Here is a 24,364-nt window from a genome sequence, read left to right on the forward strand (position 1 = left end):
AGCCCATTGGGGTTGTTGGGGTTGTTGGGGTTGTCTCCACGTCTGATTCCCTGGCCCACTAGGCCCTTGTGGTCCCCGGGGTACTTGCATCACAGCTGCCTGCAGTGCCGGACTGAGTGTCTCGTCATCACTTGACTCACTCTCACTGTCACTTCCCATTATTTCTGCCCCCTTTTGTTTCTTCTTCTTGCTCCCCATTGTTTTTGTTGCTTGTTGCTGGGCCAATTTTTCCCTTACCAACATCTGCAACATTTCTTCTTTAATTTCCTTCTTTTCCTCCGAGGAGGAGCTCGGACATTGTTCGAGTTTTGTACATAATTCATTGGTCCCCATTCCTTTCCAACCGAAAAGGACGGCATGCACTTGTTTTTTTAATGCGGGCCGAAGCCCTTCTACTAGGTAATTGTTCACCAGGGGAGCGGGTAGGTCCTCGACTTGGATTAATCCTAACCCGCCCCATCGAGCTATCGCTTTTTCTATTCTCTCTCGATAGTCGCCGATAGTCTCTCCTGCTTTCTGTTTTATGTTCCCAATTTTTCCCCAATCTGGTCCTCCAGGTGGCGCGAGCGCATTGCCAATGTTGGTCAGGAGATGATTTTTCAAAATGACCCAATCGTTTCCGGTCATGGGTGGCATCCGAGCCATGGGGTCATCTATTGGCCATAATGAAAGGGTTTTAGCCTTTGCCCATACCTTTGGTGGCAATATAGATGCTCCCAAATGACAAATATCTCTCCAATCCGGGGCATCCTCTGTAATCCAGTGACGGAGCAATATTACTATATCCAAAGGTTGGTCGATCAACATTTCCTGAACCCTCTTTTGCATGGCCGTTAAATCAGATTCTTTCCAAGGCACACGTTCCCTTACTACCACGCCGTTTGCATCTATTCCCACGCATCGCATGGGGAACACTCCCTTTGTTTCTATCGCACGTTGCACTGGTGCCTGATACTCCACTAGTGAAGGGTATACTTTCTGACCTGGACCTATCGGGGGTGGAAACCCCGGGGTGTCTGTGCCGCTATCTCCATCGTCCTCGACTTGAGGGGCTGATGGTTGTGGGGTCTTTTGAACTTTAGGGGGTCTCCCATTTGTTTCCCCTATAGCGCCCTGGTGTCGGGTACGAGCCTTAGATCCTGGGACTGGACCATGGGGGGGGGGGGGGTAGGAAACAGGGATTTCATCTTCCTCATCCTGTTCCTTCTCATCGGAATTAATCCGGGCTACCATTAGCCTCTGACTTGTCTGCGCTGCGAGCGCCTTCATCTGTTTATCCTGCTTCTTTCGACCCTGTTTGCGCTCATCCTGGTATTTGCCCAACTCTCCTCGCAAACTCGCTTGTCTGGAGGCTGCCTGTCTCTTCAAGGCCTCCACCTTCCACCAACTATAGACCTTCCATGAATCAGGTGGGAGTCTCTTCTTCTTCTTCTCTAGGGCATCTAAAGCCCCATATAGCACATCTAACCTGTCTATTGCAAATGACCCTTCCTCTGGCCAAGGCGTATTCAAACCCTCGGTCAATATAGTCCATGCCTTGCCCGGTTGCAAAGCAGCATACCCATAATCTCTTTTCATGTAAAACGCTGGAGTGTTCTTCAACGGCTCTCCCTCCTTTCCTACCTTATTACCCATTCTTCCTACCTTCTTGGGTTAATCCCTCCTGGTAGTCCTAAGATCGGGTCGCCCCCCGATCTCTAGCCTTAAACGCAGTTCTCACGCCGGAGTAACTTAACACCTATTATCTATAACCCACATATGGGTCTACCTGCTTCCCACGCAGGAAGCTTACCTGAGGGGTATCCCTCCTTATCTCGGGCGCCCTGTATAATCGATTCGTTACCCACTGCTGCTCTGGTTAAACTAAATATAGTTCGGAATACAAGCCAGGTAGTACAGCCGACAGAGGTCCACACATCCAAAGTAAGGCAGGAGGCTTTCAATTTCGATGTGCAAAAATGCTTACCCAAATTAGGTGCCGGCAGGGCCTCCTTCCCGACCTGGGACGTGAGGAACCACCTCGTCTGCACACCTGGATGATCCCACTCCTGACACCAGATCTGTCGGTCGAACACCTCAAGGGAAGGAAGAAGAAGAAGATCAGAGCAACAATGTTTAATGAAATCGATTACAAACACACAGTGTGGAGCAAGGCTCAAAAATGCACCGCCTGACATGCAGCGGGCAATTCCTCAAGACACTCGCTGCAAAATAAGCAAAAAGGCATTTCATATATAGCAAAATATCAGACAAGAATCTGCGCTAAAGACAAAGCAAAACTGAGCCGTAAAGGCCCACCTACCATCGTCCCTTCCTACAGAAGGCCAAACTTAGACATAAAAGATGTAAGCATAGGATAATGATTGAATACACATGCTGAATACACAACAATCAAAGGATATGTAATGTCTATATTTCTTTCCAAGGTTGGTTACGTCCTTGATTTAGGAGACATACTAGAAACTACAAAGATATATAATTAATTATTCCCTTTGTGAAGAAGGCGTTTGGCAACATGTTTTCCCTGTACGTGGGCGGTGAGCATATTATCTACTGTCTGGCACATACATTCAAGGACTTGTTTATTGGGCTAAGGATCCACCCTGCACCTCGAGTCTCGAAACCACATTTTGTCCACCCGCCTCTGCCTGCAGCTGAGTTCAAATCAGTTTTCAGAAGCACGATATATAATTTCAGATGTTATGATCAATTGAGTCATGTGGTTTAAACCCTAATGGCTAACAGTTATATATATATATATATATATATATATTGTGGCGGACATGAAAGCCCACTGGCGTGGTGACATCATTCCACGCACCAAGTGGGCGGCGGCCACGCCCGAGTGGTAGGCGTGGCCTCAGAATATACACTGGGCGCGCAGCCCGGAGCGCGCCAGTGCTACAGTGACCTCTTGTCAATAAAGACACTTTTGTTTAACTGCGTTGTCCGCTTCCTCCTTGGTAGCAAGTCACGCGCGTAGCACTTCATTGGTGACTCCGACGTTTTGGTCAGCCGTCACTGACCACCCGAACCCGCCACAGCCGACGAAGCTCGCGGTAGCTAAAGCAGAGTTCGCTACGCTGGAGCGGCTCGGCATCGTGTGGCGCTCTGAGAGCACTTGGGCGTCGCCGCTCCATATCGTGCCCAAGCCCGGCAGGGGATGGCGACCGTGCGGGGACTACCGCCATCTCAACGACGCCACCACCCCCGACCGCTACCCCATCCCCCACATCCAGGACTTCTCCGCCCGGTTGGCGGGCATGTCCTTCTTCTCGAAGGTGGACCTCATACGCGGTTACCACCAGGTCCCCGTCAGGCCGGAGGACATCCCGAAGACGGCTGTCATCACGCCGTTCGGTCTTTTCGAATTTCTTCGGATGCCCTTCGGTTTGAAGAATGCGGCTCAGGCATTCCAGCGCCTCATGGACAGTGTCTTGCGCAACTTGGATTTCATTTACGTCTATCTGGATGACATCCTCGTCGCAAGCGCGTCCCACGAAGAGCACCTACACCATCTCCGCACGCTCTTCAAACGTCTGGGCCAGCACGGCCTGATCGTGAACCCCGCCAAGTGCCGGTTCGGTGACGCCGAAATCGACTTTTTGGGGCACCGCATCACCAGGCACGGGGCCATCCCCCTACCGGCCAAGGTGGAGGTGGTGAAGGGGTTTCTGTGCCCCCGCACGATCAGGGGGCTCCAGGAGTTCCTGGGCATGGTAAACCTTTACCACCATTTCCTGCCCCGCATCGCCCAGCCCCTGCGCCCCTTGCACGAGGCCCTCCGAGGGAAGCCAGGCAAAGGTGACGTCACCTGGACCGAGCAGATGGACGCGGTGTTCATCGGCGCGAAGCTCGCCTTGGCCAACACCACCATGCTCGCGCATCCGGCGCCCGATGCACCGATCGCCCTCACCACCGACGCCTCGGACTACGCGGTGGGCGCGGTGCACGAGCAATGGGTGCATGGAGCTTGGCAACCGCTGGCGTTCTTCAGCCGGCAGCTTCGCCCGCCCGAACGCCGGTACAGTACCTTCGACCGCGAGTTGCTCGGGCTCCACCTGGCGGTCAGGCACTTCCGCCATCTGCTCGAGGGCCGTGCGTTCACGGCCTTCGTCGACCACAAGCCACTGGTGTTTGCGATGGGCAAGGCCGCCGAGCCGTGGTCGGCCCGGCAGCAGCGTCACCTCTCGGCCGTGTCCGAATACACGACGGACATCCGGCACGTCGCGGGGAAGGACAACCCGGTGGCGGATTGCCTTTCCCGGTCTGTTGCCCATGCGGTCCACCTCGGCATCGAATATGCCTGGATGGCGGCAGACCAGGCCGCCGACCCCGACGTCCAGGCCTTGCGGACCGCCGTTACGGGCCTCCGCGTCACCGAGGTGCTGTTCCACAGCGCGGGCACGGCCCTCTGATGCGACGTCTCCCTCGGGCGGCCTCGCCCCATCGTGCCTGCGGGCTGGCAGCGCCGGATTTTCGACTCCATCCACGGCCTGTCCCACCCGGGCACGAGGGCCTCCCAGAGGTTGATCGCCGACAAGTTTGTCTGGCATGGCCTCCGGAAGGCCGTCCGTGGCTGGGCCAGGACGTGCCTCGCGTGCCAGCGCGTGAAGGTGCACCGACACACCCAGGCCACATTGGCCCCGTTTGCAGTGCCGGAACGTCGGTTTGACCACGTTCACGTGGACCTGGTGGGACCTCTTCCCCCCTCGCAGGGTTTCACCCACGTCCTGACCATGATGGACTGCACCACCCGGTGGCCGGAGGCCATGCCTTTGGCGTCAACGACGGCGGCGGACGTCGCACAGGCATTCATCGCCACCTGGGTCGCCCGGTTCGGCGCCCCCTCGGACATCTCGTCCGACCGCGGCCCCCAGTTCACCTCGGAGCTCTGGGGGGCAGTCGCGCGGGGCTCGGGGTCCAGCTGCACCGCACCACGGCCTAACACCCCCAGGCTAATGGCCTGTGTGAGCGGTTCCACCGCTCATTGAAGGCCGCGCTCCGGACCACCCTCCGCGACGGCGGCTGGGTCGACAGGCTCCCCTGGGTCATGCTGGGCCTCTGGACGGCGCCCAAGGAGGACCTGCGCACATCCGCAGCGGAGTTGGTCTTTGGACTACCGCTGCGGGTGCCGGGCGAGTTCCTCCCCGACCCCACGGCACCTTGGTCCGCCGCGCAGGAGTGCTCCGCGCTGCAGGTGACCACCCGCAGGTTCGCCCCGGTGCTGACGGCACACCACAGGCACCCACCCACGCACGTCGCCCCGGAGCTTCGCACCGCGGAGTACGTTTTTGTCCGGCACGACGCCCACCGGACACCACTGCGGCCCCCGTACGACGGGCCTTTCCGCGTGCTGGAGACCGGGGTGAAATACTTCACCTTGGACATCGGCGGTACTCCCGACCGCGTCTCGGTGGATCGACTCCAGCCGGCCCACCTCGACGTGGACCACCCACCGCCGGTGGCTCGGCCCCCGCGTCGGAGCCACCCCCCGGCGGGCGGACCCCCGGCGCCGCCCAGCACCGCCGGCACGCCGCCCCCCGGTCCTGCACCCATCCCGGGTACAGCCGGGGGCATCCCAGCTGGCATCCCTGCACCCCGGACGCCGCCGGTCACCAGAGGGCGCTTCGGCCGGGTCATGCGTTTGCCCTGCAAACTGGCCCTCCAGGTGCACGGGAATTCTGGGGGGGGCGCGTGTGGCGGACACGAAAGCCCACTGGCGTGGTGACATCATTCCATGCACCAAGTGGGCGGCGGCCACGCCCGAGGGGTAGGCGTGTGGCCTCAGGATATACACTGGGCACGCAGCCCGGAGCGCGCCAGTGCTACAGTGACCACTTTGCAATAAAGACACTTTTGTTTAACCGCGTTGTCCGCTTCCTCCTTGGTAGCAAGTTGCGCGCGTATCACCACGCTTCAATATATAATAATAATAATTACCTTCTCTCCTCGCAGCCCGACATGTTGTCCCGCCCCTCCATTCTTCCATCATAACTCCTTCCTCTCCAGTGACTTTTTTTTCACCTTTCCAATTTGTGAATAATTCACAATACCGCCAAACTTCCTCCTTCTTCCTCACATCCACTTTCATCTAACTTTCCAAAAAAAATAAGATTGTAGGAGTCACGGACGACGAGAGTGCGAGACACCTCTTAGCTTGTTCAAAGCTCCTTTATTCCAACAGAACTGAATCACGACCGGAACTCATGCATTTTTTATAACTCGCAAAACACTCTTAAGGGGGCGTGGCTCCAACCACCGAGCACACGCCACGCCCATACCATCAATAGCCCCACTGGTCCTGTGCCTGTGGATTTTGTCCCAATGGGGTAACCCCCACAATATCAACGAAAAAAATTAAAATTAGGTAGGCCTCTCCTTCCGTACTAACAAATTGTTTGTACACCTCCTGGTTCCTTCACTCTCTGCTCCCCTGCCTTGTTAATCTCCTATTCTTCTGCATTTCAGGGAATTTCCCAGACTTCACGGTTTTGTTTTTAAATGTTTAAACTCCCCCCTGCCAAGTTTCATTCATGTGTATATTATAACTCGCTCTTCATCTTCCGATTCAAAAGGCTGTCTTCAATTTGCTCAATAAATTTTTCCATCAGAAAAAAAATCGATCTCTTACAGTTCTTTCTTTCTTCATTGTCTGAACACACCTTCATTCTACACCTCCTCAATCGTTTTCAAACGGATCTCTGATTTGAATATCTCAAGAAACCCAATCTGTAATAAATGTTCGATTTTCTTTAATCATTCAAAACTTTCAAATCTCCCACCTCACTCTCCCGCTCAAATCTCCCCCCTCACCACTTCCCCTCAAATCTCCCCCTTCTCACCCCTCCCCTCACCTCTCCAATTCTAATATCCCCGCTCACTCCTCCCCCTCTAATCTCCCTCCTCACCCACCCCTCCCCTTCAAATCTCAACCCTCCCCCTCAGATCTCCCCCCCCCTCACCCCGACTCCTCAAATCTTCCTCCTCACCCATCCCCTCAAACTCCCTCCTCACCCCTTACCTTCTAATCTCCCCCCTCACCCCTCCCCTTCAATTTTCCCCCTCTCCCCTCCCCTTCAAAACTCACCTCTCACCACGTCCCTTCAAATCTGCTCCTCGCCATTTTCTTAAATTCTCCCCCTCTCACCCTCCTCCTCAAAGTTGCCTTTTAACTCCTCCACAAAGCTGCCTCCTCTCCCTTCCAACTCATACCTCTACCGCCTCCAACCTGCTACTTCGCTCTGCGCCCCCCCCCCCCCTCAAATAACCCCTCTCTGTGCCTCATCCCATAAACATTAAACCTTTTGTCCTCCTCATCCTTCCCCTTCTTCTAGCTCTCCTGCAATCTCTGATACACTGTCAACAGCTCTGCCTAACTCCCCCTCTCCTTCCTAATCTTTCCTTACTCCTCCCCTCCCCTATCCTCTATCCGATGCTCCCACTACCTCTTCCTTAACGGTATGGACCTCAAACATCTGGGGCCTTCGCTCAAACCTGACTGATCTCTCCATGCAGGTTCCTTCTTTTTTCTTTCTTTTTTTGTATACAAGTTCGAGGCTCGTGAAAGAACTAACATCAATCACAAAAAAGGACATACGCACACACAAAACATATAATAAAGGGAGCAGGAGACAAGATGGGGAGAGAGAGGGAAGCACACGAGAACAACAGCAGAGAACAGGGACAACGGAAGATCCGTGGGAGGGAGAGGGCTTGGGGGGAAGAGGCTTCGGAAGGCGGGGGAAGGGGTGGGAAAGGTATAAAACACATGGATACTGCTAGAACTTCCAGGAAAGAAAGATGTTGGGATTTCCAAAAAAAAATTGGGATCTGGTGTGAATTAACAGGGGCAGAAAAGATCAAGGTTTTGGATGGGGGAAGACAAGAGATGCTGTTGAACAGCTGTTTTAAAGACCTGAAGGGAGGAGTGGGATTGAAGAGAGTGAGGGAGATTGTTCCAGAGGTGGGAGTAAAGAGGAATCAAGAAGTGAATGTGAGCAGAGAGTCTTGATTTTGGCAATTTCAACAGAAGAGGGTTACTCACAGATATTGTGCGACCTGTAGGAATATTTGGGGGACAGAGCAAAGTTAGAGCTGGGGGTGCTAGGCCAGATAGGAGTCGGTAGAAGACAGAAAGACCACCAACCTGCCTGCGGTGAGTGAGTGAAAGGCCCTCGGAGTTAGCTTAATTGCGGGAGATTCCAATGATGCTGAAAGCTTTGGTTTCAACAGTGTGAAGACGAGCTAGGTGTGAGGCAGGAGCACCAGCCCAGAGGGGAGAACAGTATTTCGATTTTGGCAATTTCACCAGAAGAGGGTTACTCACAGATATTGTGCGACCTGCAGGAATATTTAGGGGACAGAGCAAAGATAGAGCTGGGGGTGCTAGGCCAGATAGGAGTCGGTAGAAGACAGAAAGACCACCAACCTGCCTGCGGTGAGTGAGTGAAAGGCCCTCGGAGTATGCTTAATTGCGGGAGATTCCAATGATGCTGAAAGCTTTGGTTTCAACAGTGTGAAGACGAGCTAGGTGTGAGGCAGTAGCACCAGCCCAGAGGGGAGAACAATGAGCTGCGGATGAAAGCATTGTATGTGGTGAGGAGCTCAGGTGTGCTAAGGAAGGACTTCACACAACAGAGGATGCCCAGTCGGCGACTGGCTTTGGAGGCCAGATTGGAAATGTGGTTTTCCCAGGAAAGATCATGGCAGATAGTGAGACCCAAAAGCTTGAGTGACAGAACTTCTTGTAGAGGATTGTTGAGAAAGTAGATGCGAGGTTTGTCCAGTCGGTCTTTTCGGAGAGACAGTAAGAGTGTGAGATTTGTCAGGATTGAAAGACATGTTCCACTTGTTTGCCCAGTCTGTGATTTTCTCCAGGTCTGCAGAGAGTGAGGATGCTGCAGACTGCCGATCTGAGGGATGAGTAATGGAGCGGCAGAGAGTGGAGTCATCAGCAAAGAGATAGAGAGGATTTTCAAGAGTCAGAGAGATCATTGATGAAGGCCAGAAAAAGTACAGGGCCCAGAACACTGCCTTGGGGAACTCTGGCCTGAACAGGAAGGGGAGATGAGAGAAACCCATTCAGGGCCACAAGTTGACTACGACTAGAGAGGCAGTCTGCAAGCCATGCGTGATTTCCTTGGATACCGTAGGAGGAGAGTTTGGTGAGCAGAGCGGGGTACCAGACCGTAACGAAGGCATGTGATAAGTCAAGGGAGACGGCTCTAATTTCTTGTTTGGCATTGAGGAATTCCATCCATTGTTGAGACAGCAGAGACAGCATATCCAGAGTAGAGTGACCTGGTCTGAAACCAAATTGATGATCAGAGATCAAGCCATTGGAGAAGAGGACAGATTTGATATCTGAAGCAATGATGGATTCCATGCCTTTGCTGATAATTGGGAGACGGCTGATTGGTCTGTAATTGCAAGGATCTGTTTTTGCATCTTTTTTGTGTAAAGCGGTGATGTTAGCTGATTTTCAAGCTGATGGCAGATGACCTTGAGCAAAAGAGAGGGTGAAGAGAACAGAGAGAGGGAGTGAAAGAGCAGCAGAGCAGGATTGTAGGACCCGTGGGCTGATGCCGTCTGGTCCATTTTGCCGAATCAGAATCAGAATCGAGGATTGACAGAAACTTCTCCGCCTTGTCAGGAGAAAAGGACACAGAGACCAGTAGCAGCTGCGTACGGCTGGGTATGGTGGGTACAGAGAGGGTTGTGTTTGGAACACAAGATTTTGAGGCAAACACAGAGTTGAGGCATTCAGCTTTTTCATGTGTGGAGTCAGCTCTGTAGCCGTTTGAGGTAAGGGAGGGGATGGAGGGGGAACAAATACCAGACACAGATTTGACCAGACACCACCAGGACTTGGAAGAGAGAGACAGGTTTGAGAGTTCAGTCTTGAGAGTGGAGAGACATTGTTTCCTGGCTCTCCTGAGGGTGGACACACACGTTTTGGGCTTTGTGAAAGGAAATGAGATTTTCTTCTGTTGGATTTGCCTTCCAGGAGGTGAAGGCAAGTTGTTTCTGGGCAACTGCCTCACCACAGGGTTCTGTGTACTACGGATGGGAGGAAGGGTATGACAATTGAAGACAAGATGGGATAAATCTGTGCATGAGAGAGAGCAGTTTACTTTAGAAGAATTCCCAGAATGAGTTGATGTCAGAGGCAGTTGAGATGGGAGACCAGTCCAGATGATTGATGGCTGCTTGAAGTTGTTGGCCTGAGTGAAATGCCAGACTTGTCAACGCTGAGGAGGCTCTCTGAGAATGGCCAGAGAGATGTCCACTTTAACAAGCACATGATCAGATGAGCTGATTGGAGCAGAAGAAGAGCAGCAGACATTTGCAGGGAAGTTAGTCATAACAAAGTCTCGAAGAGAAGATGCTTCGTCGACTACGATCCGGGTCGAGAAATTAACAGATTGTGTGAGTCCCAATTAGCCACAGAAGTCCTTTGCTGAGGAGCCATGGCTGGTGAGATTGGTACCCACACCCAGCCAACTGGCATGGTGACAATTGACATCACCACATATGAGGAAGAGAGAGTTGGGATGAATAGATAGAAGTTGGTCCATATTATCAGACAGATGTAGGTGGAGTCATCACTGTTTGGTGGACGGTACAACACACATATGAACAAAAGGTGGGAGCGAAAGGGAAGCCATAGCCAGAGGTACTGCTGGGGGTGAGGTGGAGAGTGTACAGTGCAGGGAAAGTGAGGAAGAGAGTTTTTGATAAAGATAGCAACCCCACCTCCAGGACGAGGCTCAGGTTTATCACACTGGAGGAGGGAGTAACCCGGGAGAGATATTAAGGAATCAGAGACATCATGAAGGAGGAAAGTTTCTGTTAAGCAGATCAAGTCTGGTTTGGCAGAAACGTTTTCAAACATATCTCTGACTCAAAAATCACAAGAAAGTCATTTTGCTTAATATTCAAGGGCAAGGGCTTAAACTCATCTCATCTAATCAAGAAACTCATCCAAGGGCAAGGGCTTAATCTATCTATAATTCCACTAATCTCTGTGTGTATGTTTGTATGTATGTTTGTATGTATGTTTGTCTGTGACCGCTGTTTCTCGACAACTACCGGTCCGATATACTTGAAACTTGCCAGGTATATTGCTGGGGACCCGAGGATGTGCCTTTTCAAGGTTTTAAATTAATCGCAGAAGTAGTTACCAAGCTATGTCCAAAAAACGATTCAACCAATCAGAGAGCAGCGAGCTATCACGTGTGCCGAAGGTGGCGAACAGACTCTGCCTCGGATGGCACATTTGAGAGCGTATTCATTTATTTCCCGTCGGCAAACTATGTTGGCGCTATGTTGGCGTTAAACTATGTTTTAAAACTAATTAAAACTAATTTGCGATTCTTTCGCTTTGCGATGCGATTTGCGATTGCGTTAAACTCGCTCGGGCGTTAAACTATGTTTTAAAACTAATTAAAACTAATTTGCGATTCATTCGCTTTCCTGCGCCTTTGTGCACGTGATGGCGATTTCTTTACCAAACTCCGCAAGCCGTTCGCTTTGGACCAAACCATTTCATGTAAATAGAGGGGGGGATTGTCACCGTACTCGCAAGCCGTTCGCTTTGGACCAAACCATTTCATGTAAATAGAGGGGGGGGATTGTCACCGTACTCGCAAGCCGTTCGCTTTGGACCAAACCATTGCATGTAAATAGAGGGGGGGGGATATACTTTTAGATATATATATAGTACGGGCATGCCCTAGTATTAATAATGGGTAGCTCGGTCTGACTCCCAATATTACCGTTTGTTCATGTATTTACAGTGTTTGTGAAATCACAAATACAGTTTACTTTCATTATTGTTACTCACGTTTAAATACAGGATGTTTTTATCTTGATTGTAAACTACTGAAAAAAATTAAGGTGGGGGCATTTATCCCCCCGCCCCCATCCTCCCAACCCCCAAACTTTGCCGGTGCCCCAAATCCACTTTTTTCAATCTCAGACTTCATCCCTGAAATTACTAGTAGTGTCCACTTGTTTTATACCGTGTACCCCTCCCCCCTTCCCCGCCACAACCCTCTCCCTTCCACAGATCTCTCGATGTCCTTGTTCTCTACTGTTGTTGTGCTTGTATTCTTCCCCCTCACTCCCCCTCACGTCTCCCACTCCCATTATTATATGTTTTATGTGTTGGTTTATGTTTGTGTTTAATGTGTTGGCTCTTACACGAGCCTCGACTTTGTATCCAAAAAAACAAGAAAAATTCTAAAATATTTCCTATGATTTTGGAGTTTAGACAACCCCTGTACGTACGTCTCCTGTCGACATTGCTACCGATTTATCAGATCAATTCCATCTCTCTGTCCTCGTTCCCAGGGGATCTAGTCTCGGTGGACTCCTTTGTTCTCTGTCTTGGTGGACTCCTTTGTTCTCTGTCTTGGTGGACTCCTTTGTTCTCCGTCTTGGTGGACTCCTTCGTTCTCCGTCTTGGTGGACTCCTTTGTTCTCCGTCTTGGTGGACTCCTTTGTTATCCGTCTTGGTGGACTCCTTTGTTCTCCGTCTTGGTTGACTCCTTTGTTCTCCATCTTGGTGGACTCCTTTGTTCTCTGTCTTGGTGGACTCCTTTGTTCTCCGTCTTGGTGGACTCCTTTGTTATCCGTCTTGGTGGACTCCTTTGTTCTCCGTCTTGGTTGACTCCTTTGTTCTCCATCTTGGTGGACTCCTTTGTTCTCCATCTTGGTGGACTCCTTTGTTCTCCGTCTTGGTTGACTCCTTTGTTCTCCGTCTTGGTGGACTCCTTTGGTATCTGTCTTGGTGGACTCCTTTGTTTTCTGTCTTGGTGGACTCCTTTGTTCTCAGTCTTGGTGGACTCCTTTGTTCTCTGTCTTGGTGGACTCCTTTGTTCTCTGTCTTGGTGGACTCCTTTGTTTTCCATCTTGGTGGACTCCTTTGTTCTCCGTCTTAGTGGACTCCTTTGTTCTCCGTCTTGGTAGACTCCTTTGTTCTCTGTCTTGGTGGACTCCTTTGATCTCCGTCTTGGTGGACTCCTTTGTTCTCCGTCTTGGTGGACTCCTTTGTTCTCCATCTTGGTGGACTCCTTTGTTCTCCATCTTGGTGGACTCCCTTGTTCTCCATGTTGGTGGACTCCTTTGTTCTGCATCTTGGTGGACTCCTTTGTTCTCCATCTTGGTGGACTCCTTTGTTCTGCATCTTGGTGGACTCCTTTGTTCTCTGTCTTGGTGGACTCCTTTGTTCTCCATCTTGGTGGACTCCTTTGATCTCCGTCTTGGTGGACTCCTTTGTTCTCCATCTTGGTGGACTCCTTTGTTTTCCATCTTGGTGGACTCCTTTGTTCTCCATCTTGGTGGACTCCTTTGTTCTCTGTCTTGGCGGACTCCTTTGTTCTCCGTCTCGGTGGACTCCTTTGTTCTCCGTCTTGGTGGACTCCTTTGTTCTCTGTCTTGGTGGACTCCTTTGTTCTCTGTCTTGGTGGACTCCTTTGCTCTCTGTCTTGGTGGACTCCTTTGTTCTCTATCTTGGTGGACTCCTTTGTTCTCTGTCTTGGTGAACTCCTTTGTTCTTTGTCTTAGTGGACTCCTTTGTTCTTTGTCTTGGTGGACTACTTGTTCTCTGTCTTGGTGGACTGTTTGTTCTCTGTCTTGGTAGACTCTTTGTTCTCTTCATCTGCATCCACTTTGTTAAATTTTATGGAATTTCTCAATCATCTTTCATTGTTAAACTGATGATATCGGGATCGTCATGTCCATTGAGCTAAATAACTTGCTGTTTTTGCAACTCTTAATTTCTATCTTTCTAAAATAAAATTATATATTTGCAATAACTTTTTCAAATCGATACAACTGAGATGAACGTCCTTGAACATCCATTATATAAAGCTGCTCCACGAGGGAATGAAACTTCAAGACCACCACCTTCATGTTGTCTCTTACCACAGTTTATTGTTGAGGTGTTAGGGTAAACTAACAAGATCTTACGTCTTAAACAAGATCCAAGATCTTAAACAAGTCTTACGCACAAGATCTGCCAGCAACCCTCTGATGGTTAAACTGCCGAAATCTCGGCTCTCTGCTCACCTTCACTCTTTCATTCCTCTTTTCTCCCGCCTGTGGAACAAACTCCCACACTCCCTTCAATCCCTCTCCTCCCTCCAGGTCTTTAAAACAGCTGTTCACCACCATCTCTTATCTTCCCCCATCCATAACCTTGATCTTTTCTACCCCCACTAATTCACCCCAGATCCACCTTGTTTGAAATTCCAACTTCTTTCCTGGAAATCCTGGCAGTGTCCATATGTTTATACCTCTCCCACCCCCCCCCCCCCCCTTCACATGCCTCCCCCCCAAAGCCCTCTCCCTCCCACAGATCTCTCGATGTCTCCATGTCTCTCGGTCCCTGCTCTCAAATGTTGTGTTTGTGTCCTTCCCCCTCTCTCCCCATCTTGTCTACCGCTCCCGATGTTATTTCTTTTATGTGTCTGTTTGTCTTTCTGTGTGATTAATGTTCGCTCTTTCACGAGCCTCGATCTTGTATACAAAAAAAAACAAAAAAAAACTAAACTTTGTCCTATACAGTACTCTACATATCGCTAAATCAGTCAATATATCTTCTTCTGTCTGCGACATATTGACCAAATACACTTATGTGTAAATGAAAGGATGAGTCCAACACTGGTTCATGATCTCATAATATCCCGATTATATAACAGAAACTCATTATTTGAAGCCTGGCCTGTCAACATTCTTACTCTTACAAATTACTGAGAATATGGCATCCATAAGGTTCGTTGAAGGTCCTAAATTAAATCAAAAGATTCCAAATATTATAAAATCCTTCCTTTTCTACAACATCCTCATCTCATATCACCAAGGTGGTTTCAGACCAGGTCACTTCACATTAGACATGCGGTTTCTACTCACCCAACAATGGATGGCGGCCTTCAATGTCGGAAATGAGATCAGTACCATATCTCTCGGGACATATCTCGTGATTTTGATAGTCTGGCATCCCGCCTTGCTCTCCAAATTCTCTGCCTATGGCATCCAAGGTCAACTCCACACATGGATTACTGACTTCCTCGAGTAGTCGATGTATGTCGAGCAACCGAATCCTCTCATCTCTTCTCCCTGTCAAGGCTGGAGTGCCCCAAGGTAGTGTTCTGGGCCCAGTCATTTTCCTGATCTTCATCAATGATCTCTCTGAGTCTCTGGAAAATCATCTTTATCTATTTGAAGACCACTTCACCCTCTGACGTGACGTCCGTCATCTTTCAGACAGACATGATGCAGCCTCTTCTCTCTCTTCAGACGTTGACAAAAAATCAAGATCGTCAAACACTTGGAATATGTCTTTCAATGCAGACAAATCTCACACACTCATTCGTTCTCTCTCTCTCTCTCTCTGAAAGGACCATCTGGCAAACCCTCTTATCTACTTTCTTAACAATCCTCTTGAGGAAGATCAGTCCACAAACTCATGGGTCTCACTAACGGCGATCTTTCTTGGGCAAACTACATTTCAAAATTGGCCTCCAAATCCAGCCTCTGAATGGGCATCCTCCATCGTACAAAGTCCTTCCTTGGCACAACTGAACTCTTATCCATCTACAAGGCCTTCATCCGCAATTTGATGGAGTGCTGCTCTCCCCTCTGGCCTGGCTCTCCTGCCTCACATCTTGCTCAGCTTGATGCCATGGAAACCAAGGCCTTCAAGATTATTTGAATCTCTTGCCATGAAGTTGAGTCGATGGATCTATCGCTTCGCCATCACAGACAGGTCGGTGGTCTCTCTGTCTTCTACCAACTCCTTTCTAGTCTTGCACATTTGCTCTTTCTGTGCTTTGCCCCCTCCCCCCCCCCCCCCCCATTTTTCTGTGGGGCACACAAGGACCGCCATCAACCCACTTCTGGTTAAACTATTGTGTGAATACATTTGACAGCCGAACCCACAAACACACGGGCAGACATCACAGTTTGCATTATATAATAGATATGCTTTTACTATGAGAAAAAAAATTAACTTGATTTATCATTCTAACTTCACCAATTACCCTTTTTACCGTGTGTAGCGTGGTGTCTTTTCCAGGTTTTTGAATCATGGACTTCCCAGGAGACACAGTTTTCTTCCTGTTGTTGGAGGATCCCTCACATTTTCACAAGTTGATGGGAACTACGCATCTGTCCCTTTCGTTGGAAAAAAAGAAGTGAATGTGTCGAGAAGGTATAAGCACTATTAATTAAATAAAACTGTTTGAAGTACAAAGTTTTCAAAAACAAAGGGCTCTACCTTTTTTACCACCTGCCGCCCCCTATAGGGGATGGGGAGGCTTTTCCTGTTGGAGAGTGTTACGGTCTGTGACCTTTTTCTTCTTCCTTCCACATCCCTCCCACGCCACCCCCCCCCCCCCACCCACCCTCTTGTGAGTTAGACCAAGTGGTTTGGTCCATGTGTATAAAGCCTATGATTGGCTGTGGGGCAGGGGAGGGGCCAGGAACGCAACCATTTTGGAGGAGGGCTCATGGCAGAGTGCCTTTTTGGATGTTGTATAGTTTCCAGGTGCAATCTCTCCACCTGAATGAAAGGTGACTTTGATCGAACTCTTGCTGCCGTACCTCTACTGCCTTGGGGCTTACTCGTGGACTTGCCTACTCCTACCTTCTCTTGCTGGGCCTGCACTGGGGCCTCCCACTGGGCCTGCGCTGGGGCCTACTGTTGGGCCTGCCTTGGGGCCTACTCGTGGACTCGCCTACTCCTACCCTCTCGTGCGGGGCCTGCACTGGGCCTGCCTTGGTTGCCTACTCTTGGACCTGCCTACTCTTGGACCTGCCTACTCTTGGACCTGCCTACTCTTGGACCTGCCTACTCTTGGACCTGCCTACTCTTGGACCTGCCTACTCTTGGACCTGCCTACTCTTGGACCTGCCTACTCTTGGACTGGCCTACTCTGGTTTTTCACTCTCTTCTCCCTTCTTTGTTTTATACTAGGGCATGCCCGTACGTGGGTGCCCGTTCCTTGCCAAAAAAAAAAAAAACGCTACCCGTACGCTCTACCCCGCCCGTACGCCCGTACGCCCGTACGCCCGTAAACAAAAAAAACAACGCTCTTCGCTTCCGCCCTTCGCTCTGACTGAATTGGGAGAAATAATGCGCATAAGAAATCGAGAAATTATTATTTTCTCCGGAAGAAATCGAATTACGAACCGTAATGGCGCACGCGCTCGGCTCGGTTCGCTCTCACATCGGCCACGCCTACGCAACAACGCGTTCTGTGATTGGCTGCCGGAAGTGCAGTCTTCACTGTCCGGAAGGTCGCATATCGCAGTTACGATGAATCGCAAATTAGTTTTAAATAGTTTTAAAACATAGTTGAACGCCAACATAGTTTGCCGACGGGAAATAAATGAATACGCTCTCAAATGTGCCGTCCGAGGCAGAGTCTGTTCGCCACGTTCGGCACACGTGATAGCTCGCTGCTCTCTGATTGGTTGAATCGTTTTTTGGACATAGCTCGGTAACTACTTCTCCGATTAATTTAAAACCTTGAAAAGGCACATCCTCGGGTCCCCAGCAATATACCTGGCAAGTTTCAAGTATATCGGACCCGTGGTCGTCGAGAAACAGCGGTCACAGACAAACACACAGACATACACACATACACACACACACACACTCACACAGAGATTACTGGAATTATAGATAGATGTAGGAAGAGATTTTTCGTGTGATAATCCATGAATAAAGACAGTGTGATTGAAGGCTTGGCTTGGTGTGCTTCAGGCCGTAACAGAGGGTTTGTATCTGTAATTGGTACCCCCAATTTTAATGGTACCCCAGGGTTTCTTTGACACCCAAAGAGTACAAAACCACCATTTTTATTTTACTTCCTTCACTGCCAATTTCCAAGCTGTATCTCGGAGCCAGTTGGGACTTTCAGAATGAGATTTTGCATCAATAATGGGAATAGAAGGTATGCAAAGTTGACATACATTTTTTGACTTTCACCTATGTTTTAATTCCCATGAAAACCAAATTCTGGACATTTTTACATTTTTCACCATAACTCGACTGAGGTTTGCCTGATCGGAACGAAATTTCCCTCCAGATAGCCTAGGTCTCCTCTGAAAGAGGAAACTGTGACCTTTCATTCATTGTTAGTCTCCACAATTTATTCACACACATTTATGGACTTCCTCCAATCACGCTGACATACCTGCAGCTCGTAGTTGTGGTAGTGGCTTGGATGCAGCATGTGGATGTTTGGCTGCATCATTTGCTGGGAGCATGGCTTTCCGCTGATGCAATCCTCCTCGCATCACCAATCAGCTGGTACTCGTTTTTCCGACCTCGGAAGGATGACAGGCTGAGTCAACCCACCTGGTGTTAATTCAAGGGAATGGCCGGGGGCTCAAACCCAGGACCAGAACTATCGAACTATCACAAACCAGCCAGCCACCTTAACCGTGGAGCCAACACCAGGTTTACCTGCACTTCATACTGCAACAAGCTACAATGTCAACAAATGGTGGTCCAGGAAAAAAATGTAAACTTGAGTTGAGAAACCACACCAAACTGACAAGACCTGGATATAAACACCACATTTCTGACTTCTGGAGAAAGTGGCAAGGTGGTCGAAGTGGTGGAAGAAGAAATGCGGGCAAGGGGGTTAACAAGGGGAGATGCAGAAAATAGGGCAGGATGGAGAAGATTGTCATGGAGACCGCAAGTCTAACCTCCGCTCTCGCAGGGAAAATGGCCTTAAAATGCCTGTTGTTGTTGTATTTCTGACTTCTGGGCTAAAACAACACAGCAAAGATACTTTGATGCAACAAAGTTTTTTTTTAAATAACCAGGATGTATCACCTCTATAGTTCATCGGAGGTTATGATTAAAGTAGAGGTTACACATGTATACAGATTTTTGTTTTTCCGCTCACAAAAAAACCCGGAAATTGAAGGTGGATGGATGTTGTTAGTAAGGGAAACATATGAAAATCTGTTAACTAAATTGTTACCAAAAAATTTCTTCACCAATATGTTTGTAAAGATGTGTAATAACATGTGTTAAAATGTTGAAGGTCAACTCCCGTGGGAAACCCAGAAAAAAAGCTGTTGAATTCGGGTACCGAAAAATTATTTTCGAGAATTTTTATTTTTTTTAATCGGCCCTTAAGTAACTTATGAGGGGTCAAATAAGGGTTTTTCATGATTCTGAGTTGATTGTTAACATTTATATTTCACCACAGACACTCCTTTGTGGAAAAATAATTTCTAAATATATCTCATTTTCTACTTTGCAGGACATGGAGTCTAGCAATATGGATGAAGACGTTACTCCACCTGTGCTCAATTGCTTCATCTGTGCACGCTCGGATACACCAGCTGAAAGGCTCATACAGGCAACTCCAAAGGGATACTCAACTTTATTGAAACAAGCAGAAACTGTCGAAAATGTTACTGTTGTGGAACGTATGAAGGAGGCTCAAAAGGAAGGAAAACTGAGGTACCACCAGAAGTGTAAAAATGATCTGTACAACAACTTTGTTGCAACCACCAAGAAGTCAGCTCAAGCATCAAAGGCAGAGAAAGAGTCATCAAAGTTGAAGAGAAGACGCACTACTTGTGAGTTCAGTTCATCAACTGGCTGCAGTTCTAGAAGATCACAGTCAGTTGACCTCCTGTATAAGGATGTATGCATTCTTTGCAACCAACCAGCCCAGCTCTACAAAAATAATCCAGCACAAGCTAGAAAGAAATACAGAGTGCCAGATAATTTGACTGCAGATACACTGAAGGCAAGCTTGCTGAAGACAGCACGGAGTCGCGGGGATGACTGGGGCACTGAAGTCACTGGACGCCTGGAAGGGATCAACGACTTGGTAGCAGAAGAAACACTGTACCATTTGCGATGCAAACTTATGTTTGCGAGAGGTGACAGTTTGTCCAAGACTGATGAGGAAGGAAAAAGGAAGACTGGACAGAGGAGTATTGATGAGGAGCGAGAGGCAGTTTTTATTGAATTCTGCGAATGGTTCGACTCAGAATTAGAGCATGGGGTAATGAACATGGACCAAGTCCATGAAAAGCTGCAGGAGATTGATCAGTCACCAGAGAAGAGCCTTTCTTATTCAAAGCATTGGCTAAAGATAAAACTTCTAGAGAAATACGAAGACACCTTGTATTTCACAACACAGGAAAGAAGGGCAGATGTACTCTGTCTCAAAGATGGCACCGACAATATTCTGCGAGAGCATCATGCTAATCTTGACCATGGAGATGAGAAGACTCAGATCATAAAGACGGCACTCAAGTTCATATCCAATGATATTGCCTTGATTGATTTAGGTCCAAAGTCATACCCCACCACACACAGTATGACTGACATCAATAGTCAGCTGACACTTGTTCCTGCAAGCCTTCAGATGTTCTTGAGACCGATTGTCAAGACAGACGAAAGAGTTGCCGTTTGGGGGCAGAATTTTATTAAGGCCTGTCGACCTCGGTCTGGAGTATTGCCACACCAAATGGGGCTTGCCATACAACTTGATCATAGATTTGGGTCAAAATGGATGCTCAACAAGTTCCACCGGCTGGGATACACTGAGTCTTACACGGAGACACAAAACTACAAATACTGCTTCCTTAATAGTAGGAGTGGAGATGATGTTCCAGATACTTCTGGCACTCTTGACACCATTGTGGAGGAAACCGATGAACAGATCAATGATGAGGTTGTGGTTGATGCTGCGCTTGAGGATCAATCAGTGATGACAGCCAAAGTGCCAGCCAGTGAAAGTGAATTGTCAAGTAATGATCATGTGGTCTTTATGGAGGTTGGGGAAACAAACAATGCAGTCACTCAGTTTGTTGGAGACAATATAGATTTAAACATTGTCTCTATTCATGGAAACACTCCCTTTCACTCAATGGGTTGGATCGAAGTCACCTCTCTGGCACCACCTTTGCCAGATCCACAGACAACAGCAGCTTTCCCCCAGGTGAAGTTGAAGGCACTCGACAAAGCTAAGATCCTGAGAGGAACTGAAGTAAAGATTATTCCATTTACGAACAGGAAACAGATAGGAACGAACGCGATCATGTTTCTCCCCCTCGCTGAGCTTTCCTCCTCCCTGGCTCATGATCAGCCACTCCTCACTCCAGGTGACACACTCTGGGCAGCGGGGTGGGTGATCAAAGCCAACGATCCTGAGTTCCCAGACTCCAACTGGAATGGCTGGATGAAGAGAATCCATGCTAATGATGCAAAGCAGAGCACACAGATCGAGTTCCTCCCAGTTATTGAAGGAGACCCTAATGACCTCAACACCATCTTCACCACTCTGAAAGAGTGCTTACGGCGCGCTGGGGTCGCTATAGTGACCTTTGATCTTCCGATTTGGCTGAAGGCTGTGAATATAATAAAGCAGGCAAATCTACCCGTCATTCCAAGGTTGGGTGGTTTTCACCTGCTGAAGTCTTATCTTGGATCAATGGGTAACATCATGGAAGATTCTGGACTACTAGATGTGATCCCTTTGATCTATCCTGGAAGTACGACAGCCAACCACATCATGGATGGAGTATTATATATGTATGGGAATTAAAATTACTTTGTGTGTAAATGTAAAAGTGAAAATATAAATGTTAACAATCAACTCAGAATCATGGAAAACCCTTATTTGACCCCTCATAAGTTACTTAAGGGCCGATTAAAAAAAATAAAAATTCTCGAAAATAATTTTTCGGGACCCGAATTCAACAACTTTTTTTCTGGGTTTCCCACGGGAGTTGAACTTCAACATTTTAACACATGTTATTACACACCTTTACAAACATATTGGTGAAGAAATTTTTTGGTAACAATTTAGTTAACAGATTTGTGAAATATCTCATAAAATGCCCTTACTATGTGTTTTCACCCCTGTTTGTCTGTGTGTGTCTGTCTCTGTGTCTGTCTGTATCTCTCTGTCTCTCTCTGTCTGTCTGTGTCCGTCTCTCTGCCTGCCTGTGAGCAGGATATCTCAAAAGGTTATAGACGGATTTGGTCGAAACATGGTGGACAGGTTGGGTGTGTGACAAGGACAAATTGATTGCATTTTGGCGAAGATACGGATACTAGAATTTTTAAAGTGATTCTTCATCATTGAGAGATAGGGCCAAAATGATATACAGTAGAGTATGGTATTTCAAAAGGTTGCAGACGATATATGACAAAACTAGGTGGATGAGTTGGGAAGGTGACAAGAACAAGCTGATTACATTTTGATTCAGGTGCGGATCCAGATTCGGCCTCTCAGTGGGATACAAAACGTAAACTGTTCAGCCTGGCGGAGGTACGCACTCTACTGAATACCATTCTAGTTTTATATAGCAGCATGTTCTTCATTTTCCTCAGTTTATACCTGCTGATTAGGTGGCCAGGTAGCCCAGAGATATGCATACTTACCCCTGAGCTGTCTTTCCATTGTTTTGAGGGTTTGTATGGGTCAAGGAAATCCTGAAAAGTCATGGAACTTAACAAAACATTTTCCAGGCCTGGAAAGTCATGGAATTTCACTGAGAGTCATGGAAAATCCTGGAAATTGAGAGCGAGTGTGTTTTCTGTTATTTTCAGATTAAAACAAATGTGTACAAATGAGTTATGTTCCTGAGAATCGTTTGTGAGTCTTTTGTTCCGCTCTCGGAACAATTTCCCGTTGACACATTGTGACACTGCAGCTCAGGACAGCTCAACCAATGCTCTCACAGAACGACACCAACCATTTATCTTGCAGTAAAACGATCTGTCTCTTCGGTTATGATATCCTGTATGCTTTGCCATTTACAGGCCTTCTGTATCCAGCTCACCACATTGTCATGTTAACAGTTACCTAATGTGTTATTCAACTGAAGCAGGATAGTGGTCGACTTTAAATTATTGATAGTTTACATAATGTTGCTGATGTGTGTTGAGATATGGGGTGAGTAAAATATGCCTCTGTGGGGTCATGGAATGTCATGGAATTTCAGATACCTAAAAGGGTACGAACCCTGGTTTTGAAGGTAGGGTATCACATTAATGTGTGTGCCGTTCCTCGGAGGACATAGACTGGGAATCCTGACGCCAACATGATTTGGTGGGTGCTGAAGATTTCACTGTTTCCTTCACGAAGAGTAGGTAAGCTAACACGAGCACCCTGACCAAATTCTAAATTAAAACCTGTCAGCTACAGGGGGGCACTGTGTCAGTGGCACAGCTGCCCTCCTAACAATGAAAGCAAAGTTGGCCTCCAAAGCCAGCTGCAGAATGGACATCCTATGTCGATCCAAGCCTTCCGTTGGAAAATCAGAGCTACTCACAGTCGACAATTCCTTTGTACATTCTCCAACATTGTTTTCTCTGCTGTCTTGTTCTACCGAGTTGTTAGATCTCCAGGAAGTGCATGTTCTTCCAGTAATCCTCTTCTTGATAAAATTCCAAAATTCAGAATGACTGCACACCCAATCCCTCAGGTTCCTCTCTTCTGCCGTCGATAGTCACCCTGCAGAGACCGTTCTCCACCATTCTTTCATCCAGTACTTCAACCAGGAAGTGCATTGCCACCTCGTGTTATCCTCCATTCTGACCCATGATATTTTTTACTCCCAATAAGTCTTCATAAGTCTTAACCCAATTCTCGTAGCTGTTCATTTTCCTTGTTCTCTCTGTTCCTTTCCTTTAGTCATATAAATTCATATATTCCGATTCATATCGCAATACACTCTCTTTATTCCCTTGCTGTTGTCCCCAATTGTTGCCCCATTACATCACTGTTAACGTAACCTTGCTCTTCCATGACCCTAACTCTTGTAGAGAAATAAAAGATGAAAACCAACAGCTATGTGTCTTGCCATCTTCCATCAATTCACAAAATCTACCTCTGTCAACTCCATCGATTCTTAAAATAACAACAATACCTCAATTATATCCCACATGAGTTTTTCTTTCTAAGGACAATTTTTGCCCCCATGTGATGAAAACATTTTTTTTCGAGCCATGCAGTTCCAAGACAGCGAATCACAACAGAGTTTAGTACTTTATTTGCATGTTTTAAATTGATTATTAAATTAATCTTTGAGAATTTACCCAAATATACTGGAAACAAACTCTTGAAATTGTATGTTTTACTTGTGTTTCAGATTCTCTGTCAAATTATGTGAACAAGAAGAGGCAGAAAGATTAATGGAGGTGGACACCTCGATACAGAAATGTAAGATGGAAGGGTGGACTGGGGAGAAGAGGTGAAAAATTGTAGAATGAGATGGGATTTGCGTGTTGATCAGAAAATAAAGAAATACCTTGTAGTAAAGAAATGCCAAACAAAATTATAATATATTTCAACGGTTCTAT

The 24,364-nt window shown here is 47.9% G+C and overlaps 1 protein-coding gene across 2 annotated transcripts in view; it reads left to right on the top strand.

Moving 5' to 3' along the window:
- The window catches only part of LOC137416165 (uncharacterized), a 146,751-nt gene that overhangs the window by 62,922 nt on the left and 59,465 nt on the right, over positions 1-24,364 (top strand). For both annotated transcript variants that reach the window (XM_068101712.2, XM_068101692.2), the window contains exons 9-10: positions 16,068-16,219; positions 24,154-24,224. In XM_068101712.2, the coding sequence (XP_067957813.2) occupies positions 16,068-16,219; positions 24,154-24,224 (223 nt within the window). The remainder of the gene's footprint in view (positions 1-16,067; positions 16,220-24,153; positions 24,225-24,364) is intronic.

This window comes from Myxine glutinosa, chromosome 1 (assembly GCF_964187855.1).
Source record: "Myxine glutinosa chromosome 1, kmMyxGlut1.1, whole genome shotgun sequence".
NCBI classification, from domain to species: Eukaryota; Metazoa; Chordata; class Myxini; order Myxiniformes; family Myxinidae; genus Myxine; species Myxine glutinosa.